The 15,727-nt window shown below is 39.3% G+C and overlaps 4 protein-coding genes across 9 annotated transcripts in view; 3 read left to right on the forward strand and 1 right to left on the reverse strand.

The window, feature by feature from the left end:
• Window positions 1–11,438, reverse strand: part of msl2b (MSL complex subunit 2b) — a 29,516-nt gene extending 18,078 nt beyond the window's left edge. Inside the window, exon 1 of the mRNA XM_079661049.1 lies at window positions 11,365–11,438. The gene's annotated coding sequence lies outside the window, so the exon portion shown is untranslated. The remainder of the gene's footprint in view (window positions 1–11,364) is intronic.
• Window positions 8,572–9,929, forward strand: LOC307026001 (uncharacterized protein). Of its 3 annotated transcripts, XM_079661052.1 has the most exons (5): window positions 8,572–8,752; window positions 8,847–8,955; window positions 9,103–9,177; window positions 9,271–9,394; window positions 9,458–9,929. In XM_079661052.1, the coding sequence occupies exons 1-5, from the start codon at window positions 8,674–8,676 to the stop codon at window positions 9,599–9,601; spliced, it is 531 nt and encodes a 176-aa protein (XP_079517178.1). In that variant the 5' UTR covers window positions 8,572–8,673; the 3' UTR covers window positions 9,602–9,929. The 3 variants fall into 3 exon arrangements, with proteins under 3 accessions (XP_079517178.1, XP_079517176.1, XP_079517177.1); XM_079661050.1 differs by having other exon boundaries at window positions 9,271–9,929; XM_079661051.1 differs by having other exon boundaries at window positions 8,850–8,955; window positions 9,271–9,929.
• LOC307026002 (uncharacterized protein) lies at window positions 11,435–12,762 on the forward strand (the record flags this gene model as incomplete). 3 transcript variants are annotated; one of them, XM_079661055.1, is made up of 4 exons in its annotated part: window positions 11,435–11,594; window positions 11,700–11,800; window positions 11,948–12,022; window positions 12,116–12,762. In XM_079661055.1, 4 exons carry the CDS (start codon window positions 11,583–11,585, stop codon window positions 12,432–12,434), a joined length of 507 nt encoding a protein of 168 aa, XP_079517181.1. In that variant the 3' UTR covers window positions 12,435–12,762. The 3 variants fall into 3 exon arrangements, with proteins under 3 accessions (XP_079517181.1, XP_079517180.1, XP_079517179.1); XM_079661054.1 differs by having other exon boundaries at window positions 11,456–11,594; window positions 11,695–11,800; XM_079661053.1 differs by having other exon boundaries at window positions 11,516–11,594; window positions 11,692–11,800.
• A 1,448-nt stretch (window positions 12,763–14,210) lies between these two features.
• Window positions 14,211–15,542, forward strand: LOC307026005 (uncharacterized protein). Of its 2 annotated transcripts, none has more exons than XM_079661058.1 (4): window positions 14,211–14,432; window positions 14,530–14,638; window positions 14,786–14,860; window positions 14,954–15,542. In XM_079661058.1, the coding sequence occupies exons 1-4, from the start codon at window positions 14,354–14,356 to the stop codon at window positions 14,997–14,999; spliced, it is 309 nt and encodes a 102-aa protein (XP_079517184.1). In that variant the 5' UTR covers window positions 14,211–14,353; the 3' UTR covers window positions 15,000–15,542. The 2 variants fall into 2 exon arrangements, with proteins under 2 accessions (XP_079517184.1, XP_079517185.1); XM_079661059.1 differs by having other exon boundaries at window positions 14,533–14,638.
• Window positions 15,543–15,727: the final 185 nt, after the last annotated feature.

Genomic DNA, 15,727 nt, shown 5'->3' on the forward strand with positions numbered 1-15,727 from the left:
GAGCTCATTTCCATCCGCAGTCCCTCACATAAAACATTTAAGAAAATGACATTTTACAAACATAGCAAAAACAAAATACATGATATGCAAAAAGTGCAAAAGAGCAAGAGCAGCATACACAAGTATTTATGACATGGTAATACAATATAGCAGCAACGACATATAAAGTGCAAGAGAAGATACAAGAGATGCATAAAGTGCCAGAGGAGATACCCCTGTGTTAAAGCACATTTAGCGGTGATTGCACGTCTGTTTGTTTCTTAACCATTCTTTGAGTTGACATTAATGTCAGTTTGTATGAAGGCTGTGTAAACCAGAGACTGTAGTTAAAACCAGAATTATAATCTACTGAATTTAAAGCCAGGCAAACTAAGAAACAACATGTTTAGATGAGGTTAATCCCATTAAAAGATATCTTTAAATATTGACAATTCTACATAGAAAGGCAATACTTATTATAGTTATCCTACATGTATATACATTTAGATTCATAAGAGACTGTTTGTACTTCAGCATTGTAATTATTGTGCCATCATGGTTAGCATGGTGCTACACCCACACCAAATCATGGCATCACATCACCCCGGTCCTCAAAGAACTCTACTGGCTTCCCGTTTCTCACCGCATCCATTACAAACTCCTGGTCCTCACTTACAAAGCCCCCAACCATCTGCCCCCCCCCCCCCCCCTTACCTCACTGACCTCCTCATCCTCTACCAACCACCCCGGTCCCTCAGATCCACCTCAGCCGGTTTGCTTTCCACCCCCAGGGCCAAACTCCGGAGCTTTGGGGACAGAGCCTTCTCTGTGGCAGCCCCGAAGCTCTGGAACTCCCTCCCCCAAGACCTCCGTGAGTCTGAGTCCCTCACCTTGTTCCAGTCCCGCCTCAAGACTCATCTCTTCAACTCTGTATATCCATTGCCTGTCCTTATTTGTCTACCCTGCCCCCCACTGTAAGGCGTCTTTGAGTTAGAGAAAAGCGCTGTATAAATATAATTTAGTATTATTATTACATGATATGCAAGTTACTATACTTTTGGGCCTTGATTGGTCCCTCTTTGCAAAGTGTAAATACTCGATTCAAGATCAGCCCCCGCTTTCAGTTGCTAATCCAGCTGTCATATAATATCCCAACATGCATTCTGTAAACCTCAGAGCCAACTAGTTTTCTTGTCGTAAACTTTCCTTATAGAACTTTACTCTTTTCTAAATGTGGTCACTTTGGCAGCAGGTATCATTTCCCCACTTGAGGGCGATAAAGCCGTGCTAACCACTGATGTCTGTTGTTTCCATAAAATGGTTTTTTTCATGTTTGCTGATATGTGAAACACACAGGCCCAGACTAAAGATCTTTCAGGTCTCCAGAAAATATCATTATGCAAGGAAATAACTGATTAAATTAATAATAATGAAACAAAATGTCAAGTGAAATCATACTGAAGTGAAAAAGCTACACTTACTCAACATGACAGGTCACACTTTTTTGAGGGACATTACTAATAAATAGAAATCTACACTAACTGCAACATCATCAGACATCCGACACTGTAGGGGACAAAGGATTTATCAGACCTAAAAGTCAGAGAATAATGGGCTGAAAGGAGGGACTGTGACAAGTGCATCACATCCACAAGCTGAAGAATCAGTGTGTGTTTAAATTAAATACTTTTATACTGTCATTTAAATTCTCCTATGTTTTGTTCTCCTCCCAATGATTCAGGTACAACATTAGTGAATAGGATTACAAAATGAAAAGAAGACATTGAATAAAAATCATTATGGAATTGATTTTCATGGCCTTTTTGAAAACTGTGTCTTTAGAAAACTCAATAGCAGAAAAGTGGCTGGCCCTGACAATGTCTCCCCCTCCACCCTGAAGCTCTGTGCTGATCAGCTGTCTCCGGTGTTTACAGACATCTTCAACACCTGACTGGAGACATGCCACGTCCCAGCATGCTTCAAAACCTCCTCCATCATCCCGGTTCCCAAGAAAACAAGGATCACAGGATTAAATGACTACAGACCCGTCGCCCTGACCTCTGTGGTTATGAAGTCCATTGAGCGCATTGCCATGTCCCACCTAAAATCCATCACAGACCCCCTCCTGGACCCCCTGCAGTTCGCCTACAGAGCCAACAGGTCTGTGGGCGACGCTGTCAACATGGCCCTTCACTTCCTCCTCCAGCACCTGGACACAGCAGGAACCTACGCCAGGATCCTGTTTGTGGACTTCAGCTCCGCCTTCAACACGATCATCCTGGTTCTACTGCCAGACAAGCTCTCCCAGCTGCACGGGCCCGACTCCACCTGCAGGTGGATCACAGACTTCCTGTCTGACAGGAAGCAGCACGTGAGGCTGGGGAAACACGCCTCTCTGACCCCCGGACCATCAGCACCGGTTCCCCTCAAGGCTGCCTTCTTTCCCCTCTGCTCTTCTCCCTGTACACCAACAGCTGCACCTCCAGTCACCAGTCTGCCAAGCTCCTGAAGTTCGCAGACGACACCACCCTCATCGGACTCATCTCTGGTGGGGACGAGTCTGCCTACAGGTGTGAGATGGACTATCTGGTGACCTGGTGCAGGGACAACCACCTGGAGCTCAACGCCCTCAAGACAGTGGAGATGGTTGTGGACTTTAGGAAGAACGCAGCCCCACCCGCCCCCATCACTCTGTGTGACTCCCCAGTAACTGCTGTGGAGTCTTTCCACCTCCTGGGCACCATCATCGCCCAGGACCATCAAAAAAGCAAAGCAGAGGATGTTCTTCCTGAGGCAGCTGGAGAATATCAACCTGCCAAAAGACGATGGTGAGCTTCTACACCTCCATCATCGAGTCCATCCTCACTTCCTCCATCACCATCTGGTACGCTGCAGCCACAGCCAAGGATAAGGGCAGGCTGCAGCGTGTCATCCGCTCTGCAGAGAGGGTGATCGGCTGCAATCTGCCATCCCTCCACGACCTGCACGCCTCCAGAACCCTGGACACAAACTGTTCACCCCCTCCCCTCTGGCAGGAGGCTACGCTCCATCAGGACCAAAACCTCTCGCCACCTGAACAGTTTCTTCCCCTCCCCTACCGGCCTCTTAAACAAGGCCCGCCCCCCCCCCACTGACACAATGTAGACTTACATTAATGCACACAATTCACAGTTCAAATACTGCTTACTGCACATATTCTTATTTATTATTATTATTATTATTGCATTCCATTTTGCTGTAAATTACTGCTTTATTTTATTGCTATTTAACTATTGTTCTTAAAGATTTTTTGTTTTATATTTTATGCATCCACCATGGCATCAAGTCAAATTCCTCGTATGTGTGAACCTACCTGGCAATAAACCCGTTTCTGATTCCGGTTCTGATTCTGATGAAAAAGTCTAATTTTTATATTTTTGTCAGTTGTATAAAGTTGAAATCTGATTTCTGCTATCCCAATTGTTTAATGTTGTCGGGAAAAAAATTAACCATTAAGTTGTCTTCATATTCTTCATAATTTCCAACTAACATATACAGTATGTCTCAAATTTTAAAAAGTGTCATTCTTGACATTGGAAAAAATTGTTTGCTAACAATCCAGACTCGAGGTTCCCTTACTTTTTCCATAGCTTTCAATTGTATCACATGGTCTCTGTACGGATAAAGACCATGTGATTTGGGAAAAAAATAGTAAGTGAGTCATGAGTTTGGATGGTTTTTCATTTTAAACACTCTTTATATCAAATGTGTTTTGCTACAAGAATTATGTTATTCACTCACTTGTGTAAACTCAGCTATAAAGAGGTCAATCTTTGTATAAAAAATATAATTTCACATTGTGCGAAATAGACATGTGATCAACCAGCAGCACGGTATGAATGTGAAACATGCTGATGTGTGCACTTTTATTTTTAATTTATCTTCTGACCACTTCCAGGAGATTAGTTGATGTCTCAACATGCCCCAGACAGTCTGGTTGTTTCAATGACAAGTTGCCAGGAGCAAAATGACCGTCACATCCTGTGAAACAGAGGTGAGGAGCATGACAAGGCATCATTCTTCAGTACTGAAAGCATAAGACACTGAATGCTGATATCAAAGCTGGGTTCTTGGAACTGGAGTATGATCAGTGCAGCACATGACCTCGTCCTCCCTGCACCCCCGTCATCAAACTTCCTGTTTTCTGTATTTTCTACAGCTTAAAGCAGATATTGGAGGAAGGATGGCAGGAAGCAATTGAGCTGCTTCACGAAATATTGTCCTTCTTGGAATAAGGAAACCATGTCACGTCTTAGTTTCCACTGTAGAATGATATTTCTTTAAAACCCGACCATCTATCTATTAATCTGGTTTTCTAACTATCCATCTATACAATTATATTATACAGTTCCATGGTAACACGAACAGGTCAAACTAAAGCAGCCTCATTTTTCAAAAGGTACAATTTAATTAAAATAAATATATTTTTCATATTTGACATTTGATCAAAACTGTGATTCACAAACCTCAGTGACGGAACCCACTGGAGTCTAAACCTTTAAGCCCCTCACCTCAAAGGATATTAAGCAAAAATGATATGTGTTAGCAGCTACAAGGCATCTTGATTCTGTGTCTGTAGTACAGTCCATCATCTACAACGCTAGTCACATATTCAGCTATCGGCTGCATTAGTCACCCTCTTATATTCATAAATGATGTATATCATTTAGAACAGGGGTATCCAAACTAGGGCCAAATGCGGCCCGCGGACCATTTTGAATCGGCCCTCACTCAGCAAATAAAAAAAGTATAATGAATGAAGTATAATAAACTTCTGCTTGTCTTATATTGCACTTCTTAAATACATATGTTCAAATATATTACACTGTATTTATGTGTTAATAAGCCCACTTTTCAAATAAATTCAGTCAATTAAAGTTGAAAACATGTTCCAACAAATCTAAGTTGATAAGAAAAAAGCCCAATAACAAATGTACATAACAAGCTTGAAATATACCCTTCATATTTCCTCTCATTATAATCAATCTGAAGCTTCTGTTTTAAGGAATGAGCTGCCAACACTCACAAGCATTATTTACCTCCATTAACTTATAACTGAACTTATGAGGCAAGATACCTCTAGTGCAGGGGTGTCAATTTCATCGCGGGCCACATTAACATTATGGTTGCATTCAAAGGGCCGGTTGTAACTTTAAGACTATATAAAAATACATATATAAATATTTAATATGTATAAAATAACGTATTATATTACATTATTGGATTATTTTCGGATAGGGTGATAACTTAATACTTAACTACGTCTGAAAGAAGAAGTCTAGGGCAAATAATTGCAAGTCGTACTCCCGTCTCTAGCACCCCCGCAGCCCGAGCTACGGGTGAAAGAACTACATTTACATGAAACTTCCGTTGGGTTGCTTTAAAGTCAAGCTTCAGTTTAAGATTCACCCTGTGATAGAAACATGTGATGGAGCATTACTAACCTGACTCAGATGGTTTGTTTCACCAGACCATCTAGGAAAGCTCCATTGGAAGCCATTTGGAAAGGGCAGGCACTTTCAAAAATACTTGGCAGGTGATTGGATCAATCTGTCAATCACCTTCTATCATGGGCCACTTCTGATTGGTTAACAATGGCTGGTACATGTTGAGCACAGCACTTCTGATTGGTTAACAATGGCTGGTACATGTTGAGCACAGCACTTCTGATTGGTGTGGATGACTGACACACAAGGAAAAATAAAATAAATTGCAGGCTTTGCGATTTGATAATTGTATCATTTCGTGATTTCGATTTAAAATCGATTAATCGTTCAGTCCTAAAGTATAGGTTTAAAGGGGTCTATTTTCAATCAGTTTGGCATCTCTAAATGTTGACCATGGTCACGCACTCTGCACTGCACTGAAAGAAGAGAACGGAAAGTCGTGAATGGTTTCATGCAGAGGATGTAAGCTTCTTAAAAGAGAAAAGAAAACCTTGTGAAGTCTACAGACAGGGTGTTATAAACATAGCAGATATCTCTGAGCCTCTGAAGGTTATCTGCTTCTTTGTAAACGTTTCACTTAGAAAGGGAAGGTAGGAAAAGAGGTAGACGTCTTTATATTAGGTTGAGACAAACACAAATAATCAGTCAATATTAGACAAATTGCATTTGAGTTTTTAAATAATGTCAAACACAGGCTTCACATTCCTTCCATGCTGCTTATTTCAAATATGTCATGAATTGAATGTAAGATAAGGTTCAAATAGCCCCAGTCCTACTTAATATTGCAAAAACACATCACTTAAAAGGACACTATTTGAGGAATGCAACTCCTCCTCTGGTATCAGCTCTTTGCTTACTCAATACCAAAATGTTTCAAGATAAATTAGTTTTAGACTTGGACTGAGAAATGAAGCTCAGGCTTCCTTTCCAAATACTATTTTTATAATGGGAAACTCTTTGCAAGTAAGACAAAACCGAGAATGGGAAGTGGTTTGAAAGGAAAGTAGGAAGGATGTTTGGTTTATTTTAGGGAATTTGAATCTGAAGACAACTGACTTCCTCGGTCTGTATCTCTGTCTGCTCGTTAAACTGTCAAATCTGAAATATTTGGCTTTCAAGGTGAGAAATGCGTGTGATTATGATGGCACTCAGAATATAAAGCACACCCATTTGCAATCCATTTTCAGAGCTTGATCACTTAATCACAACCTTTATACCTTATAAGTCTCGTACATGGTTTTGCTTTGATTTGAATGGAGAGGTGAAGTCCCTCCCTTTCCGGGGGACCTCCATGGGACCTTATTTCGGAAGAATTATGCATTGAAGTCAATGGGGAGAGAAAGATTATCTTTAGATTCCGTTTGAATTGTGCCGCGAATTACACACTTTTTTTGTGCAAAACCGCTCAATGAACTACATCTCCCGTCTCGCACCACACACCAAGACGGCCGTCACGTTGGCACATTTCAATTCTTTCTTTCAGAATGAGGCGAAAATTATTAAACGAGGAGAAAATCACTCCAAGTCTGGGCATGTTGAGAGCTGTACATACACACAAAATGGGAGTTAATCGGTTCCGTAAGAGCCAGCATGCGGGACCGGGATTCTGGGATTTGTAGTCTTTCTAGTTGGGTATTTTTCATAGTCTTATATTTCAACAGTTTTACGACAAACTTTGACTTTTTTGACATGGAAATTATTTTTTAAGATTGACAAACATCATATGTGTAATTCGTGGCACAATTCAAAAGATAATCTGACTCTCCCCATTTACTTCAATACATATCATTTTTCCGAAACAAGGTCCCATGGGTCGGTAGTAGATGGGCGGGACTTCGCCTCTCTATGGCCTTTTTTCCTCACACAAAATTGTATCAGACACATTTCAAGGTTTTTCTGATACGACTACATTTATTTCCGTGCTTAAAAGCCTGCATAGACATTGCTTTACCACAATGCAACACCTATTTCTCAGAAAGGTCCTGTCACCAAAACCCCACTGCTTCTACAGAGACGATGTCAATGACTTTTTTATAAAATACTTTTAAGGTTAAGTTGGCTCTTAATGAATCACCAACTCGTAGATACCACACCCAAAAAAAGAAAGGTATGGTCAGCAGGGTGCATCATTTTTAATCATGCAGTCGTTTTGTTCGAAACCTTTAGGAACGAGTTGGTCTTAAACTGCAGGTTGGCCTGTTTTAAGTAGAGAAAATGCACCCAAAGACGCTGTTTCTTTTCAATGAGATATTAGGAGAACTCAATGAATCGAAAGTATACTAAGCGTTTAAGGTTCTGCTTTTATTCTGATGCAACTTCTGGTCATCTTTTCATTTGGTTGAATGAGCAGCATGTGTCCTCGTTCAGTACTTCCTCTACGTCTACGGTGCAGTTCTAGGTGTGAACTTTCCCTTCTCTTCGTAACTAGTTCCAGAAATGACATTTTAAAAGCTTTGAGTTCAATAAAGAGAATCAATGTGCCTTTCTGATATGCGAATACTACTTTATCATAGAGTAAATTCTCTCGCAGGGCTATTGAGCACTACACCACACATTTCTGAACACAGTATGCAATGTATGGTCATCCACGTTGAGTAAAGTCTGAGTCACAGTGCAAGCCCATTGCGACCTCACACTGTAGCAACTCCTATGAGGAATGATTGCAAAGTGACTTGACATTATTGCCACAAAAGATGTTAAACCACAAGTTTCCCTTTGCTCTATCAGAGAGAAACTTAAGGGCGTTGTTGGTAGAAATGTTTAATTGTCTCAAAACAGGCCAGACTAACTTGCATTGCTAATGTTTTCTTTGTTAATGCCTTCATTTCTAAAAGGTGCTGATAAAGGACCGGTGGCTTTAGGATGGCCTTGGGCCTGAGAGGGATTCCCTATCACCCCCGCTATCAGACAATAACGAAAAACCCTGACTTGATTTTCCAAACTAAACGCTATGAAGAAAGTTCCGTTGGTCATTTTCTGGAAGTCCCCCGTTATCGGCATGTCATTCATTAAAACTAAGAGAGAGAGGAGTGGAAACAAAGTAGAAAGATGACTAACCGGAGGTACCGCTTCTGCTTTCCTGGCCTTAAATATCGGATGGCTCCAGACATTTGTCAGTTCACCAAGCCCTCTGGAGAAGAAAGAGCAACATTTAGCACTTTACTAAGTATTTATCTATTTAATTTAATATCTTTTACCCTTCTTGAAAATGGAAAACTGTGGAAGCATGTTCAAGGGAGTTCTGGTCGCCATCGCCCTGGTCGTGATGGCTCAGTATGGATCGGCAGGTAAGACTAAGATGCTGATTTTATAAATGACTTTTCATCCTGTGAATTTTATTCTATTTATTAATAACTTGTACATTTTTCCATTCATGTTTAGCAGAAAAGCTGGATTCCTGCTGTACAAAAGTCAGCAGAAAGAAAATAACTGATCCAATCATTGGGTACTATACCCAGAAGCCTAGCCCTCCATGTGTCACAGCCATCATGTAAGTACCAAGAGCACTTCTGTTTGTTCAAAGTCAAATAATTAATCATTTCTAAAACAAGGTAACAGTCAGAAAGTGTTCAAAAAAGCGTGCAATCTAAGACAAATTACTAATCACCAATGTGTAATTTGTTTGTCATTCTTTCAGCTTTCAGACGGAGAAAGGTTATTTCTGCAGCTACCTGAAGTCTCCCTGGGTTCTTCTCAAGATCAGAGCATTCAAGTGAGTTCATAATTAACGTTCCTTTGCACTCATTGTTCAATCCTTCAACCCTGAACTTGTTGTCTCATATGTTTTCTCTTATCTTTCTCACAGTAACGCAAAACCTAGGGATGCTGCTTTGTCTACGGCCCCAGCATCATCTACTGTCTCCCTGCTGTCCATCATTACATCCACTGCAGCATCCCCCACTTCTCTCTCCTCATCCCCCACTCCTCTCTCCTCATCCCCCACTTCTCTCTCCTCATCCCCCACTCCTCTCTCCTCATCCTCTTTTCCCTCTTCCTCATCCTCTTTTCCCTCTTCCTCTTTTCCCTCTTCGTCACCCTCGTTTTCCTCTTCCTCACCCTCTTCTCTCTCCTTCTCCTTAACATCGGAGATACCTGCTGGTGAAAACCTTTCAGAAAACGAGTCGAGCAACGAGTAGCATCGTCTCCACCTCCAGCGAAGAGTGAATTCATCAAGGAGTTCAAGATGATAGCCCTTTCAAATAGCACTTGAAGATGATGTTAAATTATTATGTTTAATATTTAGTTCTGTTAAATGCATTAAGAGTGAAGTTATTTATTAGTTAATTGAACAGTGCTTATAGAAGTATTCATGTATTTATTACCAAATGTATTTATCAATGTTAACAAGTTACTGTATAGAAATTTATGGTAATAGTCCAGAGAAAAGGTATTGAGCTATTTATTAATTGTAAAACTTGTTGTGAAACCATGAGATATTTTAACAAATAAATGTTCTACATCTGATCCTGCATCCTGTGTTTTTCTACATATTATCTGGCATACTTCTGACATTTTGTCTGCAAAAGCAAGAACCTAAGATTGAAGAGTTTTACACAGCTAGAGATTAAATATGAACCATGCCTCGTGGCAGCTGTGGTTAGTGTTCGGTGTATTTATCAAGCCATAATGACAGAAAGTTGATAAATGTGTACCAGCTTCATCTTAAAAACAGCATCTTTTTTTTATAATCAAGCAAAACAATTTTTTCCTGACTTAAAACTAATTATACAAATGGCTAAATAACATCAGAACAAATATAAAATAGTTAATATTTTAAGATTGAATACCTACAGCTCTGGGCTTAAAATGTCATTAATTCAAATTAATTTAAAATATTTTTCAAATAATTTAGGGAAACCAAACACAAGTTCTCACAAGTGAAATAACAATAGTTTGCAACATTAAATGCAATATACATTGGTCAACTTTTTGGATATACGACCTCACAAGTTTAAAAATGACAATAAAATGTTTTAGCTAGATGTTAGCTGATGCTAACGTTAGCTTCCAGCTAGCTAAAGTTTTGTTCAAGTTATTCAACAGTATTTTTTTAAAGGTAATATGAACACTATTTAATAAGAGTGGAACATTCATATTATCTTATCTGAATTGTGATGTATTGGTTAATTTCTTACCACAAACGTCTTCACAAAGTTGTAATGACTGTTAACAGGACAGCGGTTGGTTTGGAGCTGGCCAATCAGGTGTCTTGTAGGCGGGACTTTGGTCACGCGACAGTCATTACCGCTGACATCTACTGATATCTGCTGATGTGTATAAACTGTATTTATGTGTAGCTTTGGTTGCATTTTACTGCAGATTAAAGTTGTGCTGATTTCAAATTGTGTATCAACTGTTGGGAAGTTTAATCAACATCAATATGTATCATATTCCACAAAATGATTCTATGTTTTCAGCGTTGATGTCCTTTGAGCAACAGTAGGCTGTCTCCAAAAATCAAATTCTTCATGAGCTCTGTGATGATGAATGTTCCAGTTGAGCCAAGAGGACTTTTTATATTGTTGATTTAGCTTTTTAGGAGATTTTCTCAACCCATAAATCGTTTGTCAGTTTATCAGATCTCCAAATCACCAAATTTGGAGACACATAGTTTTGCGATACTATAGAAGCAGAATATGGAAAGTAACAAACGCAGTCAGAAATGTGTCGTGGACCAGGACAAAATGCTTCTTATATTTAATATTAATAAAAACAAGTGAGAAGGTGGAATTGCTGTTGTCAGTTTAATCAATGTATAGCTAAACTATTAAACGCATTTTAAGATTTTCCAAAACTAAAGGCCATGAAAGTCATTTACTGGAAGTCCAGCGTAATCGGCATGTCATTCATGAAAGTAAGAGAGAGAGAGGAGTGGCAACAAAGTAGAAAGATGACTAACCGGAGGTACCGCTTCTGCTTTCCAGGCCTTAAATATCGGATGGCTCCAGACATTTGTCAGTTCACCAAGCCCTCTGGAGAAGAAAGAGCAACATTTAGCACTTTACTAAGTATTTATCTATTTAATTTAATATCTTTTACCCTTCTTGAAAATGGAAAACTGTGGAAGCATGTTCAAGGGAGTTCTGGCCGCCATCGCCCTGGTCGTGATGGCTCAGTATGGATCGGCAGGTAAGACTAAGATGCTGATTTTATAAATGACTTTTCATCCTGTGAAGCATTTTATTCTATTTATTATTAACTCGTACATGTTTCCATTCATGTTTAGCAGAAAAGCTGGATTCCTGCTGTACAACAGTCAGCAGAAAGCCGATCACTGATCCAATCATTGGGTACTATACCCAGATGCCTAACCCTCCATGTGTCAGAGCCATCATGTAAGTACCAAGAGCACTTCTGTTTGTTCAAAGTCAAATAATTAATCATTTCTAAAACAAGGTAACAGTCGGAAAGTGTTCAAAAAAGCGTGCAATCTAAGACAAATTACTAATCACCAATGTGTAATTTGTTTGTCATTCTTTCAGCTTTCAGACGGAGAAAGGTTATTTCTGCAGCTACCTGAAGTCTCCCTGGGTTCTTCTCAAGATCAGAGCATTCAAGTGAGTTCATAATTACCGTTCCTTTGCACTCATTGTTCAATCCTTCAACCCTGAACTTGTTGTCTCATATGTTTTCTCTTATCTTTCTCACAGTAACGCAAAACCTAGGGATGCTGCTTTGTCTACGGCCCCAGCATCATCTACTGTCTCCCTGCTGTCCATCATTACATCCACTGCAGCATCCCCCACTCCTCTCTCCTCATCCCCCACTCCTCTCTCCTCATCCTCTTTTCCCTCTTCCTCATCCTCATTTCCCTCTTCCTCATTTCCCTCTTCCTCTTTTCCCTCTTCCTCTTTTCCCTCTTCCTCACCCTCATTTTCCTCTTCCTCACCCTCTTCTCTCTCCTTCTCCTTAACATCGGAGATACCTGCTGGTGAAACCCTTTCAGAAAACGAGTCGAGCAACGAGTAGCATCGTCTCCACCTCCAGCGAAGAGTGAATTCATCAAGGAGTTCAAGATGATAGCCCTTTCAAATAGCACTTGAAGATGATATTAAATTATTATGTTTAATATTTAGTTCTGTTAAATGCATTAAGAGTGAAGTTATTTATTAGTTAATTGAACAGTGCTTATAGAAGTATTCATGTATTTATTACCAAATGTATTTACCAACGTTAAAAAGTTACTGTATAGAAATTCATGCTAATAGTCCAGAGAAAATGTATTGAGCTATTTATTCATTGTAAAACTTGTTGTGAAACCATGAGATATTTTAACAAATAAATGTTCCACATCTGATCCTGCATCCTGTGTTTTTCTACATATTATCTGGCATAGGCCTACTTCTGACCTTTTGTCTGCAAAAGCAAGAACCTAAGATTGAAGAGTTTTACACAGCTAGAGATTAAATATGAACCATGCCTCGTGGCAGCTGTGGTTAGTGTTCGGTGTATTTATCGAGCCATAATGACAGAAAGTTGATAAATGTGTACCAGCTTCATCTTAAAAACAGCATCTTTTTTTATAATCAAGCAAACATTTTTTTTCCTGACTTAAAACTAATTATACAAATGGCTAAATAACATCAGAACAAATATAAAATAGTTAATATTTTAAGATTGAATACCTACAGCTCTGGGCTTAAAATGTCATTAATTCAAATTAATTTAAAATATTTTTCAAATAATTTAGGGAAACCAAACACAAGTTCTCACAAGTGAAATAACAATAGTTTGCAACATTAAATGCAATATACATTGGTCAACCTTTTGGATATACGACCTCACAAGTTTAAAAATGACAATAAAATGTTTTAGCTAGATGTTAGCTGATGCTAACGTTAGCTTCCAGCTAGCTAAAGTTTTGTTCAAGTTATTCAACAGTATTTTTTTAAAGGTAATATGAACACTATTTAATAAGAGTGGAACATTCATATTATCTTATCTGAATTGTGATGTATTGGTTAATTTCTTACCACAAATGTCTTCACGAAGTTGTAATGACTGTTAACAGGACAGCGGTTGGTTTGGAGCTGGCCAATCAGGTGTCTTGTAGGCGGGACTTTGGTCACGCGACAGTCATTACCGCTGACATCTACTGATATCTGCTGATGTGTATAAACTGTATTTATGTGTAGCTTTGGTTGCATTTTACTGCAGATTAAAGTTGTGCTGATTTCAAATTGTGTATCAACTGTTGGGAAGTTTAATCAACATCAATATGTATCATATTCCACAAAATGATTCTATGTTTTCAGCGTTGATGTCCTTTGAGCAACAGTAGGCTGTCTCCAAAAATCAAATTCTTCATGAGCTCTGTGATGATGAATGTTCCAGTTGAGCCAAGAGGACTTTTTATATTGTTGATTTAGCTTTTTAGGAGATTTTCTCAACCCATAAATCGTTTGTCAGTTTATCAGATCTCCAAATCACCAAATTTGGAGACACATAGTTTTGCGATACTATAGAAGCAGAATATGGAAAGTAACAAACGCAGTCAGAAATGTGTCGTGGACCAGGACAAAATGCTTCTTATATTTAATATTAATAAAAACAAGTGAGAAGGTGGAATTGCTGTCGTCAGTTTAATCAATGTATAGCTAAACTATTAAACGCATTTTAAGATTTTCCAAAACTAAAGGCCATGAAAGTCATTTACTGGAAGTCCAGCGTAATCGGCATGTCATTCATGAAAGTAAGAGAGAGAGAGGAGTGGCAACAAAGTAGAAAGATGACTAACCGGAGGTACCGCTTCTGCTTTCCAGGCCTTAAATATCGGATGGCTCCAGACATTTGTCAGTTCACCAAGCCCTCTGGAGAAGAAAGAGCAACATTTAGCACTTTACTAAGTATTTATCTATTTAATTTAATATCTTTTACCCTTCTTGAAAATGGAAAACTGTGGAAGCATGTTCAAGGGAGTTCTGGTCGCCATCGCCCTGGTCGTGATGGCTCAGTATGGATCGGCAGGTAAGACTAAGATGCTGATTTTATAAATGACTTTTCATCCTGTGAAGCATTTTATTCTATTTATTATTAACTCGTACATGTTTCCATTCATGTTTAGCAGAAAAGCTGGATTCCTGCTGTACAACAGTCAGCAGAAAGCCGATCACTGATCCAATCATTGGGTACTATACCCAGATGCCTAACCCTCCATGTGTCAGAGCCATCATGTAAGTACCAAGAGCACTTCTGTTTGTTCAAAGTCAAATAATTAATCATTTCTAAAACAAGGTAACAGTCGGAAAGTGTTCAAAAAAGCGTGCAATCTAAGACAAATTACTAATCACCAATGTGTAATTTGTTTGTCATTCTTTCAGCTTTCAGACGGAGAAAGGTTATTTCTGCAGCTACCTGAAGTCTCCCTGGGTTCTTCTCAAGATCAGAGCATTCAAGTGAGTTCATAATTACCGTTCCTTTACACTCATTGTTCAATCCTTCAACCCCGAACTTGTTGTCTCATATGTTTTCTCTTATCTTTCTCACAGTAACGCAAAACCTAGGGATGCTGCTTTGTCTACGGCCGCAACATAGTCTACTGTCTCCCTGCTGTCCATCATTACATCCACTGCAGCATCCCCCACTCCTCTCTCCTCATCCCCCACTCCTCTTCCTCACCTTCTTTTCCCTCTTCCTCACCTTCTTTTCCCTCTTCCTCATCCTCTTTTCCCTCTTCCTCACCCTCTTCTCTCTCCTTCTCCTTAACATCGGAGATACCTGCTGGTGAAACCCTTTCAGAAAACGAGTAGCATCGTCTCCACCTCCAGCGAAGAGTGAATTCATCAAGGAGTTCAAGATGATAGCCCTTTCAAATAGCACTTGAAGATGATGTTAAATTATTATGTTTAATATTTAGTTCTGTTAAATGCATTAAGAGTGAAGTTATTTATTAGTTAATTGAACAGTGCTTATAGAAGTCTTCATGTATTTATTACCACATTTATTTACCAACGTTAACAAGTTACTGTATAGAAATTCATGGTAATAGTCCAGAGAAAAGGTATTGAGCTATTTATTCATTGTAAAACTTGTTGTGAAACCATGAGATATTTTAACAAATAAATGTTCCACATCTGATCCTGCATCCTGTGTTTTTCTAAATATTATCTGGCATAGGCCTACTTCTGACATTTGTCGCAAAGTTGTAATGACTGTTAACAGGACAGCGGTTGGTTTGGGGCTGGCCAATCAGGTGTCTTGTAGGCGGGACTTTGGGTCACGTGACAGTCATTATCGCTGTCATCTCCTGATATCGGCTGATG

This window comes from Notothenia rossii, assembly GCF_949606895.1.
Source record: "Notothenia rossii genome assembly, chromosome: 12".
NCBI classification, from domain to species: Eukaryota; Metazoa; Chordata; class Actinopteri; order Perciformes; family Nototheniidae; genus Notothenia; species Notothenia rossii.

What these genes read in the sequence shown, in the direction of transcription:
- LOC307026005 (XM_079661058.1), top strand. Translation starts at nt 14,354, where the DNA reads ATGGAAAACTGTGGAAGCATGTTCAAGGGAGTTCTGGTCGCCATCGCC. An exon ending in CCATGTGTCAGAGCCATCAT is followed by an intron (nt 14,639 to 14,785) that starts GTAAGTACCAAG and finishes TCATTCTTTCAG; the next exon opens with CTTTCAGACGGAGAAAGGTT. An exon ending in CTCAAGATCAGAGCATTCAA is followed by an intron (nt 14,861 to 14,953) that starts GTGAGTTCATAA and finishes TCTTTCTCACAG; the next exon opens with TAACGCAAAACCTAGGGATG.
- LOC307026001 (XM_079661050.1), top strand. Translation starts at nt 8,674, where the DNA reads ATGGAAAACTGTGGAAGCATGTTCAAGGGAGTTCTGGTCGCCATCGCC. An exon ending in GGCTCAGTATGGATCGGCAG is followed by an intron (nt 8,753 to 8,846) that starts GTAAGACTAAGA and finishes ATTCATGTTTAG; the next exon opens with CAGAAAAGCTGGATTCCTGC. An exon ending in CTCAAGATCAGAGCATTCAA is followed by an intron (nt 9,178 to 9,270) that starts GTGAGTTCATAA and finishes TCTTTCTCACAG; the next exon opens with TAACGCAAAACCTAGGGATG.